This window comes from Pipistrellus hanaki, assembly GCF_964339955.1.
Source record: "Pipistrellus hanaki genome assembly, chromosome: 15".
Lineage (NCBI taxonomy): Eukaryota > Metazoa > Chordata > Mammalia > Chiroptera > Vespertilionidae > Pipistrellus > Pipistrellus hanaki.
Window position 1 is genome coordinate 1,205,685 of NC_140517.1, and position 18,427 is coordinate 1,224,111.

At 65.7% G+C, this 18,427-nt stretch overlaps 2 protein-coding genes across 5 annotated transcripts; one reads left to right on the forward strand and one right to left on the reverse strand.

Moving 5' to 3' along the window:
• Positions 1–3,709: 3,709 nt before the first annotated feature.
• Positions 3,710–8,861, forward strand: LOC311633204 (protein C19orf12 homolog). 2 transcript variants are annotated; one of them, XM_084905528.1, is made up of 3 exons: positions 3,710–3,918; positions 6,003–6,356; positions 7,023–8,861. In XM_084905528.1, the coding sequence occupies exons 2-3, from the start codon at positions 6,197–6,199 to the stop codon at positions 7,286–7,288; spliced, it is 426 nt and encodes a 141-aa protein (XP_084761654.1). In that variant the 5' UTR covers positions 3,710–3,918; positions 6,003–6,196; the 3' UTR covers positions 7,289–8,861. The 2 variants fall into 2 exon arrangements, with proteins under 2 accessions (XP_084761654.1, XP_084761655.1); XM_084905529.1 differs by lacking the exon at positions 3,710–3,918 and having other exon boundaries at positions 5,678–6,356.
• A 674-nt stretch (positions 8,862–9,535) lies between these two features.
• POP4 (POP4 homolog, ribonuclease P/MRP subunit) lies at positions 9,536–15,387 on the reverse strand. 3 transcript variants are annotated; one of them, XM_084905522.1, is made up of 7 exons: positions 15,134–15,387; positions 13,189–13,241; positions 12,843–13,066; positions 11,635–11,712; positions 11,413–11,474; positions 10,874–11,086; positions 9,536–9,950 (listed from the first exon to the last, which is right to left on the reverse strand). In XM_084905522.1, exons 1-7 carry the CDS (start codon positions 15,177–15,179, stop codon positions 9,814–9,816), a joined length of 813 nt encoding a protein of 270 aa, XP_084761648.1. In that variant the 5' UTR covers positions 15,180–15,387; the 3' UTR covers positions 9,536–9,813. The 3 variants fall into 3 exon arrangements, with proteins under 3 accessions (XP_084761648.1, XP_084761649.1, XP_084761650.1); XM_084905523.1 differs by having other exon boundaries at positions 10,985–11,086; positions 15,134–15,383; XM_084905524.1 differs by lacking the exon at positions 15,134–15,387 and adding an exon at positions 14,356–14,444.
• Between the last annotated feature and the right edge of the window lie 3,040 nt (positions 15,388–18,427).

Sequence of the window (18,427 nt, forward strand, 5' to 3'; positions counted from 1 at the left end):
CCTCCATGGTTATCTGAGCTCCCTTCCCCCTCTCCCTGGTCGCCTCTCTCCAGCGGCCTTTCTCTGTGGCTCCGCTCAGCCCTGCGGGAGGACGGGGGCCATGGCAGGAGCGGCCGGCGTCGGTGGATGAAGGCGCCTGGAGGAAAGGTCACTGCCGAGACAGGCCTGGCGAGCAGGAGGCTGGACAGGAAGTGAGCATCGGCCCTGGGCCCCCTCGGGACCCGGTGACACCCACACCCGTCCTCACCCAAGTCCCCCCGCACCCACTCCGAGAGCAGCTGCTTACGGGGTCTCAGCATGGGGGGGGGGGGGCGGTCTTTAAAACCTGCTCTCACTGCCGTGCCTCAGTTCGCCCGCCGTCAGGGCCGCCCCGGTTCCGGGGACCCCCCTGCACACGACCTCCCTGGGCCCCGGCGTGCCTCTCAGGCTCTGCTTTGGGGAAGCCCCGGTTCCCTGTGTCTCCACATCCCACTTCCCTGGAACAACCCGGAGTGGGGCCCGGCCCCGGGGCTCAGGGGCTGAGCACCGACCTAGGAACCCGGAGGTCAGGGTTCGATTCCCCGTCAGGGCAGAGGCTTGTGTGGTGGGCTCCATCCCCAGAGTGGGGGGTGCAGGAGGCAGCTGATCGATGGTTCTTTCATATTGTTTCTCTCTCTCCCTCTTCCTTCCTCTCCGACATCAATAAAAAATATTTTAAAAAACCAACAACCACACGCAGAGGCGTGGGGTGTCTGTCCGTGTCCGGCTCCCGCGGTGAGCAGCCGGCGTGTGGAAGGCCGGGCTGGGGGACGGCAGCCCGCCTGGGTTCCCCGTCACCACGGGGGACCCCAGAGCCGCAGCGGGCGCCCCAGAACGCATCAGGGAGGCCTGGGCTACAGGCCGGGGTGTGAAGTCAGACAGAGCGGCGGCCGGCCTGGGCTCCGATTCCCGGGCCTCCAGCTCCCCCTGGTGGCAGCCTCCCAGCCCGCCCGGCGCAGCAGCAGGGCCTGGCCCGCGCCTCGGGGCGACCCCAGGAGGCGGCCTCGGGAGGAGACGAGGGGCGATGCCGGTGGTGTGAGCCCACAGGCGGGTAAGCGGGGACCCCCTAGACTGGTGCCAACAGCAAGGAGCACGGGGGGGGGGCTCAGCCAGGAAAACCCTCCCCCTGAACCAAACCCCTAACTGACCGCAGCCCCCCCCCACAGGGACCCCAACCCCAGAGGAGCGGCCCGCCCCCGCGGCTGGAAAGAACCTTCCGGAATCACAGCCGCGGCTCCGCGAGGTCCTGTGTGCAGCCTCCCAGGACGGACACCACCACACGGCGAAAGCCATGGTCCCAGCACTGCGGTGTGCGGGACACGGGGCAGTCACAGACATGCTCCTGTGAGAATGGCGTGTTCCACGCACCCACCGACACGGCTCCTCTCCGCCCGAGACCCAGGCTTCCCGGCGTGGCCAGCCCTTCCTCGGGACCGTGGACCTTTTTCTTTTTCTTTTTTTTAAAAATATATTTTATTGATTTCTTACAGAGAGGAGGGGAGAGGGATAGAGAGTTAGAAACATCGATGAGAGAGAAACATCAATCAGCTGCCTCTTGCACCGATGAGAGAGAAACATCAATCAGCTGCCTCTTGCACGCCCCCTACTGGGGATGTGCCCACAACCAAGGTACATGCCCTTGACCTGAATCGAACCTGGAACCTTTCAGTCCGCAGACGGACGCTCTATCCACTGAGCCACACCGGTTTCGGCGGGACCCGCGGGCTTTTACAGAGTTTCTTTCCCGGCAGCCTGGCTGCGAGGGCTCCTCGGGCCGCCTGAGACCCCTCCGGGCCCCACACTTTATTTTCCACCTCCAACCTAACAGTAGATTATCTGTAATGAAAATCTATAATAATAAAAGTGTAACATGCTCATTAGACCGGACGACCTTCCTGAGGGCCGGGGCTGGGAGGGAGCCCGGGTCCCGGGGGCCGGAGGGAAGCCGTGCCGCAGCCGGGGAGGAAGGCCTGCTCTGGCACGGATATCGTGCACGGGGCCTCCAGCACAAATATGACTGATTTCAGAGAGGAAGGGAGAGGGAGGGAGAGAGAAACATCGATGTGCGAGAGACACATGGGCTGGTTGTCTCCTGCCTTCGCCCTGACCAGGGCCGGGATCGATCCTGCAACCGAGGTACGTGCCCTTGACCAGAATCGAACCCGGACCCTTCAGTCCACAGGTGGAGGCTCTATCCACTGAGCCACACCAGACAGGACAACCAGAACCATCTGGACCCTCCGCTCAGCCTCTGGGGCCTCCGGGGCAGTCCCAGGGCACCAGCACCATCCGGCCCTTTCCCAAATGAGGAGCCCGAGGCCGGAACCGGAGTGACGCCCGGGCAGGCCTCAGGGCTGAGCATGGCTGTGGTGGGGACCCCACGCGGGAGGCCCCGCCACGGGGGAGGGCGGTCCCCGGTCACAGCGTTTCGTGGCCTCAGACCTGAGGGCGGCAAGTGTGCGTGATCATCCCCCCCCACTTCCCCTCCCCCAGAACCTTCCCCAGATCCACCTAGAAGCCTCTTCCCCTCCTGGTCCTTCCCCCTCTCCTCCCTCTCCCTCCCCAGTCTCCAGGGAAGAGGTGAGCCTCGGTGACTTCATGGGCCACCAGGGGGCGCTGCCCGCAGACAAACCGAGCCTGCTGTGCGCTGATGGCAGCTCCAGAACAGGGTGGAGACTGTGCACAGCTGTGCAGCCGGCGTCACTGCCGTGGGCACGCACTCCGGACACGCGTGGCCGGGCAGCTCTGTGGTGTGCACACGCCCGGATGCACTGGCTCCCGGACCACGCGCCTGCCCGGCGTATCAGGGTGCGGACCCGCAGCCGCCGCAGCACGAGGGGACGTGTGTGTGGGCTACACCTACCAGCACCCAGCACAGGCCCCGTAACACTGCGATGGGAAAGGTGCTCAAAGGGCAGGGCCCATGCAAGTCATGTGTGGTTAGTTGTTACACTGTTTTTACATTGTTGTTGTTACATTGTTGCTAACATTATTGTGTGGTTACATTGTTGCTGACATGTACTGTGTAGTTAGTTACATTGTTGCTGACATGTAATGTGTAGTTGAACCTAAACCAGCCCCAACGGAGCAGGTGCAGACTGGTTTTCCTGCCAGGATTCCCTGAGGGAACAATGTGACCGCTGTTCACCCAGCACTGAGGGGTGCTGGTATGACGAGCAATCTCTAGTTTGGGGATTCGGGGATCTGGGAGACCCTGTCACCCCACAACCCTCAGGCCCCTTGCCTGCTCCAGGCTCCCCGCCATCACCTGGTCCTGGGGCCCAGGAGTGAAGCCGCCCTTGGCCTTTGACGCCCCCAGGCCTTCAGGCCCTACCTTCCGGCTCCGGCCTGGAAGTCACCAAACGCTAGCGTAGCCCCTTCCCTCCCTCCCAGGCCCTGTGCGTGGGGCCGGGAGGAGGTGGGTCCCTGGGCCCGAGGCCCGAGGCCCAAGCCCAGGGGGACGGGGGCGCCGTGTGGGGCGGGGCGAAGGGCAGGGGGCCCTGGGGCCTCACAGCGGTCGGGGGCTGGGCCGGGTCGGAGGGCAGGGGGTCCTCCCGGGAGGCCGGCGACCAGGGACCCGACTGCGGCTGAGGACCCGGTCCCGCAGCTCCGCGCTCCGGGGCGACCGGAAGGTCCCGCGCCCCGAGCGGAAGGGGGAGGGCGGGGGCGGGGCCTGCGCGGAGCGCTCCGCCGGGTGACCCGGGTCCGGTCCGGGAGGCAGCGGCTGCGGCTCCGGCTCCGGCGGGAGGGGCCGGCGGGCGGCGCAGGAGGAAGCGGAAGCGCCGGCGGGGGGCTGACCCCGGCCCCGCGGGACCCGGCGCCACGCCCGTCACGCGCCGCACGGGCCGGGGAGGCGCTGTGACCTCCCGGGGACCGGCGCCTCTTCCTGCCGCAGCCCAGGTACCGGGCGCGGGGCGCGGGGTGCGGGCCTGGGGGGGGGGTATGGGGTCCCGGCGGCACCTGCGAACCGGCGGGGCCCCCAGGAGGGCTGGGGGGACCCGGGAGGGGACCCCGAGGTCTGTCAGCGCCGGAGGAGGGTGCGGTGGGGCCGGGCCTGGAAGCTTCTTGAGAGCCGGGCCGAAGCCGGTGTGGCTCAGTGGTCAGAGCGCCGGCCTGCGAACTGAAGGGTCCCGGGTTCGATTCTGGTCAAGAGCATGTGCCTTGGTTGCGGGCACATCCCCAGGAGTGGGTGTGCAGGAGGCGGCTGATGGATGCTTCTCTCTCATCAATGTTTCTCTCTATCCCTCTCCCTTCCTCTCTGTAAAAAAAATCAATAAAATATTTTTTTAAAAAGAGGGCTGGAAGGGCATGCTCAGCTGCGGCCCGGGTTTCGGGGAAGGCAGGTCCCTGCGGCCTTCCCTCCTGGCTTTCCAGACACGGGCTCCGAGGGGCCAGGCCACCCCCCCCTGTAAACGCCAGCAGCCGTCCCCCTAGAAAGGAACGGCCGTTCACGGGGAGCACCAGGCAGGGTCTGCGCGGGACAGGTAGCTCTCGGGGAGTCCCGGCTCCGGCCTGGAAGTCACCAAACGCTACCATAGCCCCTTCCCTCCCTCCCAGGCCCAGATGGTGTTGCGATGAGGGACCGGGGTCGGGGCGTCTCTGAGCCGGGAGGGTACGCTGTCGCTGGTGCAGAGCACTCACCCCGGGACCCCAGTTTCCGCTTCCAGCCCCTGGTCCTCCGCCAGGACAGACTGCTTTCTGTTCTCTCCGCACACAGCTCTCTGGGCCGCAGGGGAGTCGGAGGGGCTTGGGGGTCCAGGACCCCCCCCCAGCTAATGGCCAGCCCCAGGGGCCCCCCCCCCCCGGGTCACCTCAAACCCCTCCTGGCAGACAGACTCGTCCGGCTGATGCCCTTTTGCAATTTCTGCCTCGAGGACGGAGCCATGGACGCCGGGTCCGGGTCAGGCCCTTGGGTCTTGCCTCCCGGGTGCGGCTGGAGACCCCCTGGCTCCTGGGAAGGCAGCGACCCCCGCCAGGCTGCTGGCTGACCTGACCTTCAGGGGGCTGTGCCCTGGGGGACCCTGATCTGGGGAATGTCCCGGGCCCGGCCGGCGTGGCTCCAGCTGGAGGTCACGGGTCCATTCCTGTCAGGGCACAGGCCCGGGTTGTGGGATGGGTCCCCGGTGGGGGCGTGCAGGAGGCGGCTGGGCCATGATTCTCTCAGGGTGTCTCTCTCGCTTCCTCCCCTTCCCCTCGGACATCGATGGAAAGTACACGAATATAAAACATACAGAAGGTCCCAGGCACTGGCCCAGGGACTCGGCTCTCCTGGGCCTGCGAGAAGTTCCGGAACCCTGCCGGGGGGGGGGGGGGGGGGGCAGGTCCGGGTTTGATCTGAGGACTCCCCGTTTTCCCCCGGGACCGGGAGGACCGTTGCACATTGGAGACGGGTCCGCGTTGCCCGAGTTCAAAAACCGTCATCGACCCACAGGCAGGGAGCTGGAGGCTGCCCTGTGCCCTGTGGCCTCCTTGGCAGCTGTCAGCATGAGTCAGCCTCTCAGAGGGGCAGGGGGGGGAGGAGGGGGAGGAAGTGCCCCCTGGAGCGGGAGGGGGAGGGAGGGAGGTGCCAGCTGGGCTTGGCCTCAGCTCCAGCTGGAAATAGCTCAGCTTTGGTTTTATTTCCCAGAGCCCGCCCCGCCCCGCCCGCCCCACCCCCCCTGCCAGCTCGGCTACCAGCCTCCTGACCCCAGAGGCGCTGTCACCCGGTCCAAAGGCCAGGGCCTGCTCCGTAGGGACCCGTGTGCCCGGGTCCCGGGAATGCTGGAATCTTTTCTCCTCTGGCCGGCCCAGGAGTGGAGGCAGGTTGTCTTTCCTGCGGTTTTTTTTCCTCTTGACTTCAGAGAGGAAAGGAGAAGGAGGGAGGGAGCAAGAGGAACATCAGTGATGAGAGAATCATGGACCGGCTGCCTCCTTCACTGGGATGGAGCCCGCAACCCAGGTGTGTGCCCTGACGGGGAATCGAACCCTGACCTCCTGGTTCCTAGGTCGACGCTCAATCCCTGAGCCACGGGCCGCACCTGTTCGCTTACGGACTTCCGGCCTCCGCTTTCTCGGTGACGGAGGGCTGGTCACGTGACGGTCCTCCCGGAGCGGGTCCGCCCTGGACGCGGCGAAGAGCGAGCTTCGGGCGGGAGCGCTGACCCGTGGGCACCCTCCGTCCGGCGGCGGCGGGCGCGCCATGCCCCTGATGGTGGACGAGGCCATGCGGCTGCTGTGCTCCCTCTCGGAGGCCAGGAAGATGAAGGCGGCCGTCAAGCACGCGGGGCGGGGCGCCCTGCTCACCAGCGCCGTGGCCTTTGTCGGGGGCCTGGTCGGGGGCCCGCCGGGACTGGCCGTCGGTGAGTGCAGGGCCCGGGGGGCAGAGGGGGGGGCACGAAGGCCTCTGTCCACAGGGGCCTCACGGGAGCTGCCACCCGAGGGAGGGCTGGGAGCTGAGTGAGACACGGCCTCTGGACAGACGTGTGCGGGCACACACGTGTCCTGTCTCAGCAGCACGGCTCCTCCTGCGGGGCCGTGGGTGCGGCCTGGAGGGTGCCCTGCCCGAGGGGTGTGCCCTGTGCGCCCTGGGTAGGCCGCACCTGTCTGATTGCAGGGACGGGGGAGCTCGGACCCAGGCCTCTGGCCGCTCACGTTAGCTGCTCAGAGAGCGCCCCCCTGCCCCCCACTCCCACCCCGGGCCCCAGCCTGTGCAGGAGAAGCTGCCCCCAGTCTCCCACAATGCACCTGCCCTGGGCACAGCCCTCCTCCCATCTGGGGACCGGAGTGTGCCAATGGGGGTTTGGCCGCTTCCGTGGTCCCTGGGAGGCCGAGTGAGCTGCTCCCTCTAGTCCGGGAGCAGGATGCCCAGGTGACCCCGACCACAGGCCGGGACCCCGACCACGGGCGTGGAGACAGTGGGCTGTGGGCCGAGTCATGGGCTGCCACCTAAATCCTGCGACAGCTCCCAGGAGCCCCGAGGCCGGCCCTGTGAACAGCCCCCCTAACCGGAGCGTTCTGTCCCCCAGGGGGCGCCGTCGGGGGGCTCCTCGGGGCCTGGATGACCAGCGGGCAGTTTAAGCCGGTCCCCCAGATCCTCATGGAGCTGCCGCCCGCCGAGCAGGAGAAGCTGCTCAGCCAGGTCACGGCCATCGTCAGGCACCTGGAGTGGACGGACGCTGTGCAGCTCACCATGCTGGTCATGGGCAGCCAGGCGCTGCAGGAGCAGCTGCTGGCACTGCTCGTGGGCTACGTCACCAAGGAGCTGCAGGCCGAGGTGCAGTACGGAGACTAGGCACTAGGGGGGGCTCCTGCCTCGGGGCTCCTCGCGGCTGGGCTGGTCCTGATGGTCTGGAGATGCTGACGAAGACGCCGCGGGAAGCTGCCGAGCAGAGGCCTGAGGCCGCCGCGGGGACAGGCTCTGCGTCCGCGCTCCTGACACGCAGGGCGGAGGGGGCAGCCGCTCGGCTGTGGAGGTGACTCTGGCCGGGCCCCCCGGCAGGACTGGGACCCCTCAGGGCCCAGGGTTCGGGGCCTGGCCTCCGGCACTGCTGGAATTACGCGGCCCCTGAGACCACCCCCTGTCCCCCCAGTCCCTTCCAGGGGCCTCATGGAGGGCGTGGGGTGCCAGGGGCACCGGCCCAGCAGCCGGGAGGAGTCCTGTGGCAGGAAGAGCTGTGCTCCTGGTGGCCTGGGGGTCAGGACGACCTCTGAGCAGCGACCGCCCCAAAGGCCCACACTGTCCTGCCTCCCAAACCGCACGGCCCGTCCGCGACCCACACGGTTCTGACCAGTCTTTACCCCTCGGGTTCCTGAAAGGATGCCTCACCCACCGCCAGGGACAAAAGGAAGGCAGGGCCTGCGGCTGTCAGCGTGGAAGGAAGCTGGGATTGCCCGCCTGAGGCCGCCTTTCCAGGCTGCTCCACCTCCCTGTGCCTCCAGGGGGCGCTGCTCCGCCTCCAGGGAGGGCGTACCCTCCTGCCAGGATGTCAGAGCCCCACCTCCATGTGCAGGGAAAACTGGGTGGATGGAACCTGGTGCCTCAGGAAGGACGGAGCCTTTGGTCTCAGAGACATTGCCCTCCAGCTGCCAGGGCACAGGGGTCAGAGGTCCCACCCCACCGAAGGTCCCCTCTCCTTGGCCGGCCTGCCCCCCCCCCCGCCCCCAAAGAGCATGGGGAGGAGACGGCCCCTCCCCTGACCCGGGGGCTGGAGGCCCCAAGCTGCCCGAGCCCTCACCCAGGATCAGTCCTGGGAGGGGGCAGTGGCTTTGGGCCCAGAGCCCCCCTCGGGCCTGAAGGTACTTGCCCGGCTCCCTCAGGCGTGCTCAGCCCCTGGGCTCATCTCCTTGTAAAAACCTCCACTTGGTTATGTCTGAAGAGGCCTCGCCAGGCTGGTCCTCAACCAGGTACCAGCCTAAGAGGCCTTCTTGGCTGCCCCTGCCCCGCCCTCTTGTCAATCAATGTCATGTGCATCCACTGGGTTAACGGTTTAACCGTGGTCTTTGCAAAGGATTCCTTCCCCTTCATTTGTCAACGATTGCCGAAGACTTGGGTAAGCGCGGACGAGTGTACATAATAAAGCGCCACGAATTCCAGCACGCAACATGACACGCGGTGTATTGTGTGCGCACCTTGCCATGCGTGTGCGTTGTGTGTGTGTTTCTACCCAGTCTCCTGCTCTTGTTCAGGACGCCTGTTTAAGACACCCATTAAGGGCCGTGCGGGTAATTAAATGGACAATTCCAACACAGCTCTAGCAGAAGCCCTGATTAAGTTGACATCAGAGACGGTCTTAATCGGGCACTGCAGCGGTGGAACGCCATCGCGGTGAGGACAGGCCGCTGTCCGGAGCTCTTCAGTTTCCTCTGAGCCCGTGTGAGGCGGCTGACCCTTCTCAGCCCAGACGCCCGAGCTGGAGGGACATCAGACACCATCTGGAGCCCACGGTCCCCAAATGTCAGTGACAGGGGAGCAGCTGGGTCACAGAGGACGCGAAGCCCCCTGGCCCCCCGGCAGCCCAGGACCTGGCTGCCGTGCCGGTGCGGGAAGTCCCGGGGCCTCTCCAGGAAATGCCCATTGCCTGCTGGCCCCCTGGACAGAGGGTGACACTGAGGCCCCGACTTCAGGACGGTGCACGGCCAGGGAAGGTGCCCTGGCCCAGGGACTGGAACTTCCCCAGCGGCTCCTGCAGCTCCCCTCCCACTCAGCGGCCGAGCCCAGCACCTCCTGGGCGTTCGGGACTGGCAGCCAGAGCCCCACGCCCCTGCCCACCTCTCCTCCTGTGGCCCCGGGTCCCCCCTGCGCCTGGAGGTGACCACGTTCTTCAAATCCCACAGCCGCTCGGACTGGAGCCCCCTCCAGGGAGCCCCCTCTGCCCACCCAGGCCCGAGGGAGGGCAGGGTGGGGGTTCAGCTGTTTCCAGACCCGACACAGAACAGAGCCGGGACCCGCGCCTGTGGCATGTCTGCAGAGCGGAGATGAGGCCTGAGCGGCCCTGCCCTGGCCCCACCTCCCACCTGCTGCACTGCAGGAGCCCCGGAATCCGGAGCCAAGGCCTCGCGCGTTTTATTATCACAAACAGCCCGCGTCCCAGGGCACGCAGACTCAGGACGGGCAGAGCTGGCGCCCTCGAGCCACAGGGCCCCTGGGTGTCTCCCGCCCCCCTCTCCTGGGAGGAAGGGACACGCAGGCCCCGGGAGGATGCACCCTGCTCCCGGACGCCAGGCGTTTCTTCCAGGTGTCCTGCCGATGGGGGTGGTCTCCCCAGAGCCGGGCCTGGGGCCGCGTTCCTCTCAGCCGCGACCCATGGGCCGCAGCGCTCACAGGTCCATGGTTCCCTTCGCTTTGAACTTCTTGGCGGACCGCTCACTCGACCGAAGCTGGAATTTGCTCCCGTGAATGTAGGAGATGAAGCCGTCGGTTTCCACGGAGAACACGCAGCCCAGCTTGGGGATCACTGCGGGGAGCGGGAGACGCATGGGGGCCCGGCAGCAAGCCCAGCCGCCCGCCCGCAGTCACGCCCACGGAGGTTCTGGGACGAGCTCACAGGAAACCCGGCCCTCGGGATCACCCTGCGCGGCCAGGTCACCCGGTCCCACCCAGAGCTCAGCCCCCGGCGGTCAGCACCAGCACCGCCCCGGTCCGCACCCCCAGGTCTCCCTCCCAGCCCTGGCCTCCCCCCCAGGTCTCCCAGAGCTTCGGGGGGCTCCGCTCGGCGGAAACACTGACCACGCCCGGAGTGGAAACCAGAGCCGAAGACCCACAGGGGGATGCAGGGCGGCGGAAGGAAAGCCAGCTCCAAATTAAAGGAGCCGCTCGCCGGCGTGGCTCGGTGGCTTAAGTGTCGACCCATGAGCCAGGTCAGGGTTCGATTCCTGGTCAGGGCACGTGACCAGTTTGCGGGCTCCATCCCCAGTGCGGAGCGGGCAGGAGGCAGCCGATCCATGACTCTCCATCCATGATATTTCGTTGTCTCTCTCCCTTCCTTTCTGAAATCAATTAAAAAATATTTTTTAAAGAAAGGTAACATTAGCCGAAACTGGTTTGGCGCAATGGGTAGAGCGTTGGCTTGGGGACTGAAGGGTCCCGGGTTCGATTCCGGTCAAGGGCATGCATGTACCTTGGTTGCCGGCATATCCCCAGTAGGGGGTGTGCAAGAGGCAGCTGATCGATGACTCTCTCTCATCAATGTTTCTAACTCCCTTCCTCTCTGTACAAAATCAATAAAAAATATTTAAAGAAAAAAAAAGGTAACATTAAAAAAAAAGGTAAAGGAACCAAACCCACACGTATGGATCTGAATTTCCTTTGCGCGTGCGTGGGTCATGCCCCTCGCTAGATGCGGGGGGCCTCGCAGGCCCCCCAGACCCACAGACTCACGGCCAAGGGCGCGGCTCCTGCACCCCAGGGGCAGGCGCGGTCCCTGCAGGTCCCGGGAGCGGGTGCTGCCGAGGCGAGCGGCCACGGCGAGCGGCGAGGCGGACAGCGCACCTTTCAGGCGGTCTTCCTCGGTGAGGACCTTGAAGACGTGCTTGGTTTCCTGCAGGAGGATCCCTGTGACCCCCACGTAGGAGGGGCACTTGGACTTGGTGACTGCAAAGGAGAGGGTCCAGCTCAGGCCTGCCCAGCGGGGAGTGCGGGCCGGCACCGAGGGCGGGAGGCCCACTTCCCGCCTCTGCCTGCGGCTCTGCGACAGCCCACAGGGGTCCTTGGGGCCCGCAGGCCGGGGTGCGGGCGGGATTCGTGAGCCACGTCACACGTGTCCCACGCCCTCCAGGCGGCAGTCGGGGCTGCGTGGTGAGGGCAGAGACAGAGGATGTCTCTCCGCCCAGCGCTGACATCCCCGGCAGGAACACTCTAGCCCCCTGACCCCTGACCCCGCAATGCTGCCCCGGTGCCACCCGCTCTCAGGCCCTTACCGGAAACAATGGCGCCATGGAGATCTGCCTTCAACAGCTTGGCCTGGATCGCCTGGGGCTGCCTGTGGGGCAGACAGAAGCCTCACCGTCTGCCGGACACAGAGCTCTGGAAGCGGGCTCCCAGGCTGCATCTACAGCCGCCAGGGCCAGGGCCAGGGCCAGGGCCAGGGTCCGAGAGGCATGGGCTCCCCCGAAGGGCAAGGCTTCAGAAACGGAACTCACGTGTCTGGCCTGAGGCCGTTGCACAGGTCCCGGATGTACTGTTTCCAGAGCTCGTGCAGGGGCAGGAAGAGGTGGTATCTGCGGAGTCAGAGGGCGGGAGCGAGGCACTGAGCGCAAAGACCCGTCCGAGCACAGCGCTCGGCTTCCGCTGCGGACGCCGGGGCCACCACCGCGGTCACTGCCTCCACCCTCAGCCGTCTCCTGCCGGCGGGCCCTCTGGAGGCCCGTCCCTGCTAGCCAGACCAGGAAGGTGCGCCTTCCCGGCCTCTCCCCCTCCCTGCCGGGGACACCGCTGTGACAGCTGGAGCGCAGGCCTCGAGGCAGTGCCTAGGATGCCGGAGCAGCCGGACACACGGGGCCACGCTGCCTGGGCCGAGGCGGTGGGCCCCCCTGCACGGCCCCGGCACCAGCACCCGGCCTCCTCCTCCTCCTCCTCCTCCTCCTCCTCCTCCTCCTCCTCCTCCAAGAGAAACCCCCTCGGGCTGTGGGCCTGCTCCTCAGGCCCCTCGCGTCAGGACGCTGAGCTGCTGGCTGTCACCCAGGACTGGGGACGTGACAGGTCTGCCTGGCAGGGGAGGGCGCGGAGCAGAGGACCCCGGAGGCTCTCCTCGGGCCTCCGTCACACGTCCCGGCGCCTCTGGGGAGCCCTCTACCTGGACGGTGGGTCAGAGAGCGGAGAACCTCAGCTCAAACTTGAAGGGGGCCCCTGAGACAGACAGCTGCCCTGCCCCAAACCCAGCTGATGTCGCCAGATGCCAGGGGCAGGGTGAGAGACTGTCCCGTGGGTGTGCGAGCTGCTGGCTACCGTCTGGAGCGGACATCTATAGTCCCAAGGCACCCACACCCAGAGGCGGCCAAGGAGGCGGCCGGCAGGAGGCAGGAGCCGCTCCCGCTAAGAGGGCCACGTCCCTCCCGGAGGCTTCCGGACACTTGGGCGACTCTGCCTGCTGCTGTGAGAAGCTTCTAGAGATACAGATTAAGAAGTCTCAGCTGCTCTTTTCTAAAGACCTGGAAGACAGCCAGCCTGTTGCCATGGGCAACAGACGCACTCCAGGCAGGTCCGATTAGGGCTGGGACAGAAGCCAGCCACTCACCAGCCTCCCTAGTAAAAGCCAAACCAAACCCAGTCCCGTTGGTAAAGGAAGGCTGCCCCCTGGTGGCGGCAGCGGGAGGCTGCACCAGGCGGGAAGGCGGGCGGGAAAGCCTACCTCTGCTGCTCCGGCTTAATGTCGAAGAGGCGCAGCGCCCTCCTCTGCCGCGCGGACAGGCCCCGGGGCCGCCGCCTCGGCTCCCGCCGCCTCGGGCGGGCGCAGTAGTCCAGCACCACGGCCTTGCGCTGCAGCTGGTCCTCGCGGGCGCGCGGGCTCATGTGCGGCGTGCAGCGCCGCAGGAAGGCCTGCAGGAAGGCCTCGGCGCGCTGGGCTCCGGGGCGCTGGTGGGACAGGGGAGGGGGGGCTCACTGCTCTGCGAGGCACAGCCCCACCCGGACCCGGGCCCTCGCAGGCGGGCTGCTCCCCGACCACACACACCGCTGGCTGTCCCCCGCCCGCCTACCTGGACATCCAGCTCCTTGGCCTCCTTCTGGGAGAGGGCGTGGTAGACTCCGCCTGCGGACGGAAAACGGACACAGATGATTCCTGCTGGCGGAAGGCCCGAGGCGGCGCCCTGCCAACGCTGAACAGAGCAGTGCTTCTCCGGACAGGAGGCGAGGCTGTCATGGACGCTCTCACCCTGCCCGGGGTCCCGTCCATCACAGAGACCCCAGGGCGGGCTTCAGGAGGTGCTTCTCGCCGAAACCGGTGTGGCTCAGTGGATAGAGCGCCCGCCTGCGGACTGAAGGGTCCCGGGTTCGATTCCGGTCAAGGGCATGTACCTTCGTTGCGGGCACATCCCCAGTATGGGGTGTGCAAGAGGCAACTGATAGATGATTCTCTCTCATCGATGTTTCTAACTGGGCAGCAGACCACACCTGGAGCTGCACGGGCTTAACACACTCCACCTGACAGCTCCCGGGAGGCCTGCGTGGCAGCCTTACCGACGCAGAGACCTCCTGTGACCGCACAGGAGGGGCTGAAATGAGCACTGTTTAACTATCGGCCGTTATGGCGGGTAGTCAGGCCCTAGCCGGAACCTTCCCTGAAAAAGCCCATCGGTACCTTACTCGGGCCTGTCTACAGTCTGCACCTACGGGAACAGACCCTTGGAATGCGTCAACCCTTCCTCCCGACCCCTCCAAGCACAGGGGCCCAGCCGGTGGGGAGACCAGATTCCCCCCACTGTTAACTGTTGACTGTTAACCATCCAGTGCCCACCTCTGTACAAGAAGTACAGGACTAAGATGTCCGTTAGCAGGATAAGGAAGTTTTTTTTTAATATATATATACATATATATATTTTATTTCTTAGAGAGAGGAAAAGAGAGGGATAGAGAGTTAGAAACATCGATCAGCCGTCTCCTGCACACCCTCCCTGGGGATTTGCCCGTAACCAAGGTACATGCCCTTGACCGGAATTGAACCTGGGACCTTTCAGTCCGCAGGCCGACGCTCTATCCACTGAGCCACATTGGTTTCGGCCTGCTTCCTCTTTTGACTGTAATGCAACAAATAGGGTGCAAACTGCCATTTTTCAGGATCCGTTAAGATTTTGCTTCCCGGCCATTGTCATCAGTTTGGCTCACAGAACTCACAAAAATTCTCTACAGGTTTGAATGCTTCTTACATGGACAATTCCACTGGTACTCAGCATATGTTATCTCCTCATCCCTAGTGAAGAATCCTGTAACTGGTCATCATTCCTATTATGCACTGAGCACACCGAGATTCTAACTGGGCCACACAGGCAGGCACCTGCAGAGACGGGGCTCGGAACCCCGACGCAAAGGCCGGTGTCAACGGTGTCTACACTAAGGTGACCAGACGTCCCGATTTTTAACAATTCGGGACTTTTTTAAAACGCCGCGGGACAAATTGTTGAAAAAGCGGGACGTCTGGTCACCTACTCCCCTGCCTGCAGCTGCCCTGGCGCTGGCTCCCCTCGGGGCACGGCTCTCCGCCAACGCCGGTGTGTGTGTGTGTGTGTGTGTGTGTGTGTTGGGGGGGGGGGGGGGAGGTGGCGGTGTCACTGCCCAGCAAGCGCCCCGGGCTCCGCACCGCATTGGGGTCGTTCATAGACGGCAGGCCGGGCAGGCCTGGGCCCCGACACCCCGGGAGGGAGCGGCCAAGTCGGGCGAAAGCCCTGGTCGGTCCCGTAGCACCCACGCCACTGAGCGGCCCCCGAGAACCGGCCTCCAGCTCGGACCCCAAGCCCAGGCTGAGACGGGGCCGGGCCAGCCGGGCCTCAGTTTCCCCGAGGGAAGGTGGGGCGATTCCCCACAACAGCCCCACTCGCACTCCGCAGCGACCCTTCTCCCTCCCCAGCACCCGCACCCTGACCTCCCTCTTCCCTCCCCGGGGCCCGATCCCCGACGCCCGAGCCCGAGGCCCGAGGCCCCACTCACTCCTCATCCTGAGGCCGCTTCCGGTGCGCTCTGATGACGTCTCCATCGGCGCCGCTCGCGCTTCTCCTCCCTCCACCTCCCTCCGGGGCCCGCGACCACCTCGGCCCCTGTCGCCGGAGTCGGCGGTGGAGAGGGTCCTCGTCCCCGAGCTCGCGCGGCACGGAGTCCGCAGACCCACACGCTCGGGCTCGCACCGGCGTCGCGGGCGCTGGACGCTGGCGCGTGACGCCGCCCGTGACGTCACTGAGCGCGCCTACCGGGTCGGCGCATGCGCCTGAGAGCGGGCGCTGCTGCTGGGGGGCGGGGAGGAGGAGGGGGCGTGGCTGCCCCTGCGGAGTCTGCGCAGTGCGGCTCTTTTGCAGCCTCGTGTTTCCTTAGCGGCGAAGGCTTATACGCGGTAGGGTTGCAGCGAGCGCGTGTGGAATCCTTAACCTTTTTCTTTTTAAAAATTAGCTCCGAACGATAGTCTTTCAGACATGGATTCAGGTGTTCTCCTGATTTTGGGAAAGTGATTTTGTGGAAGATCCACAGGAAGTTGATGGAATTGCAGCAAACAGCACCCCCACCCCCACCCCGCCCCAGCCCAGTTTTTTATAAAAATCCTCACATAAACAGGAAAATGGGGGAATTCTGCAGTGAACGCCCGTACGCTCTCGGATTCGACAATTGGCGTTTTGTCCGTTTTCGGGGTTTCTTCTGAAGGCCGCCCACCCCGAGACACGCAGGCTGAGTGGGGACCCAGGGGACGGGCTCGGAGGGATGGAGCCTCGGCCGCCAAAGAAGCGCGTTCTGTGAAAAGGTACATGCCCTTGACCGGAATCTAAACCAGGAAGGACGCTTAAGTCTACAGGTCAATGCTCTATCCACTGAGCAAACCAGTTAGGGCTGAAAATCATATTTTAGAAGAAGATTAATATCACACCTCTTCCCAGGGACTTCTCTCCTCGAAGACCCAGGCAGGGGGCTCCTGTCTCCCCCCTCCTCCCTCCCGGCTCCCTGAGGCCCCCTGTTCCTAGGGAAGGCTGGGCAGGTGCTCCTGTCTGCCGTGCGGCCTCGGCCAGGGACCCGGAGGCCACGGCATCGGGGCTGCCCAAGGCCCCGAGGCGTCACCTTCACACAGGCCCGTAGAGAGCTTACTTCAAAGCCGTTTCCTTTTTCATCCACTGGGATTCAGCAATATACAATCCAGCGTATAAACAAGTGTCCGACCTGTTTCCCTTGTTTATTTAAAAATAAATATTATTGACAGCGAACTTTAATTAGGACCAGATGCATCGTTTTAAATCCAATGTCTCAAAAAGAAATAATTTACTTTGATTAAAAAAAAAAAAAAAAAAAGATAAGCTCCCAGAGGAGAATGTGGAGTAAAAAAAAATTCCTAAACACAAGCAGCTGCTGAAATACTTCCTTTGTCAGAGCGGCCGTAACCCGACATTTTCCCGGCGTCTCCTGAGAGAGGGGCCGGCGGTCCGTGCAGAACGGAGAGGCAGATCGAGAAAAGAAAAGGTCACGGAGGTGGAGAATCCAGGGCCCGGAGCACCGCGCGGCCCTCGTCCTTCTCCTCTGGAACTGGACATGTGGTTCCGGGTTTCCAGGTTGTGTAACTCCCCCCACGTATGATTTATCTGATTTCCGCCTGGACTTTGTCATGCTTCTCTCAGCCTCTGGGTGTCCATCCTCGCCTGGGTCCGGGTCCGGGTCCAGGTCTGGGTCCGGGTTTAGGTCTGAGTCTGGGTCCGGGTCCGTGACCGGGTTCAAGTCTGGGTCCAGGTCCGGGTCCGGGTCCGGGTTCAGGTCTGGGTCCGGGTTCAGGTCTGGGTCCGGGTCCGTGTCCGGGTTCAAGTCTGGGTCCGGGTCCCGTCCGGGTCCGGGCACGCAGGGGGGGCGTCTGTCAGAGCCCCAGCAGCTGGCCCAGGAGCCAGGGCAGAGCCACCAGGAGCAGCGCCCGGAGAGGGTCGGCGGAGGAGGGGAGCCGGTGCCTGGGTTGGGGGGACAGTGAACGCCTGAGTCACAGGAACCAGGCGGCCCCAGAGCAGACTGGCCCACGAACACCCGGCCTGGGCCTCGGGACCCTTGGGACCGGCTGCTCAGGAGCCGGCTGAGGTCAGACCCGGGTGCTGGCTCCGGGCGGGGGGGGGGGGGTGCGCTAGGCTGCAGGGCTGAGTCCAAGTCATTGTGTGTTGCCTAAAAGGCCTCCTTTGCCCTCTGGCTGGCACCCAGCCCGGACCGACGAGGGGGAGGTGGTGCCCGCTGAGTGGACGGACGGCCTGGTGCCTGCGGAACTCACTCTGGCTCAGGCGCCCCCCAAACAGGGGGAGGCCTCAGAGGCAGCCCTGGGCCCACATTCCCACGGGGCCGCACGGCCAGCAGCTGCGGTTCTGGGACCGCCCGCTCCTGCCCCGGGACACACCCATCCTTCCTTAGCGCGGACAGCGTGTTGGGCAGAGCCGGGCGGTGTAGGACCCACCCCGCACCCACAGGCCCCGCGCGCCCCCGCGGCCCACAGCAAGGACAGAGCAGCGGAGAGACCCCCGGGGCCGCCTCCCCAGCGCGTCCCGGGCCCACAAGCTACCAAACCACGAGGAAGGTGTGCAAGTGACGGACCTAAGGGGATGAAAGGGGGGGTCCCCCGCATCCCCCGCCCCCAACCCCAGGCCCTTCCTCCACCCGGGATGACAGCCTGGCTCAGCCCCACGCCCATGGACAACACCCCGCGCCCCTCCCCTCCGCCCGCCTCACCGGAGCCGGAACCAGGCCGCTGGCGCAGGACCCCCTGGCCAGGCGGGGCTGCGGGCGGAGCAGCGGCTGCAGCTGCGGGGGCTTCGGGGGCGTCGGCCTCGGGGACCCCGGGGCCGGGGGTGGCTGACGGGATTCCCGGAGGAGAAGGCGGCGGCGGGCTCCCGGAGCCGCGGCCGGGCCGGATGGTGGGGCGGCGGGGGGCGCTGGCCGCGGGGCCCAGGCTCCGGGGGCCGCCGCCCTGCATGTGGGACGCGGCCTCGGCCACCTGCACGCGGGGCGGCGCGGGGCGGGGCAGCACGCGCAGCAGGGCCCGGGCCGCGCGCCCCCGCGAGTCCGCGTCCGTGTCCGCGGCGCCGGCGCCCGCCACGCGGCACTCGTACACGCCCGCGTCCCGCCGCCGCACGGCCGCCAGCCGCAGCCGGTGCGAGATGGCCGGGCCCTGGACACGCACGGCCTGCGGGGGAGGCGGGGTCAGTGGGGGCGCCACGACCCCCACACCCCCACCCGCGTGGGGCTCCCAACCCTGGGTGCCCCGGGCGGCCCTGGTCCGCCACC

Excerpts from the sequence above, each read along its gene's own strand:
- LOC311633204 (XM_084905528.1), top strand. The coding sequence starts at position 6,197 with ATGCCCCTGATGGTGGACGAGGCCATGCGGCTGCTGTGCTCCCTCTCG. Across the intron at positions 6,357-7,022 it reads CCCGCCGGGACTGGCCGTCG|GGGGCGCCGTCGGGGGGCTC; the intron begins GTGAGTGCAGGG and ends TCTGTCCCCCAG.
- POP4 (XM_084905522.1), bottom strand. The coding sequence starts at position 15,179 with ATGGAGACGTCATCAGAGCGCACCGGAAGCGGCCTCAGGATGAGGA. Across the intron at positions 13,242-15,133 it reads AAGCGGCCTCAGGATGAGGA|GCGGAGTCTACCACGCCCTC; the intron begins GTGAGTGGGGCC and ends TTCCGTCCGCAG. Across the intron at positions 11,087-11,412 it reads CCATGGCGCCATTGTTTCCG|TCACCAAGTCCAAGTGCCCC; the intron begins GTAAGGGCCTGA and ends TCTCCTTTGCAG.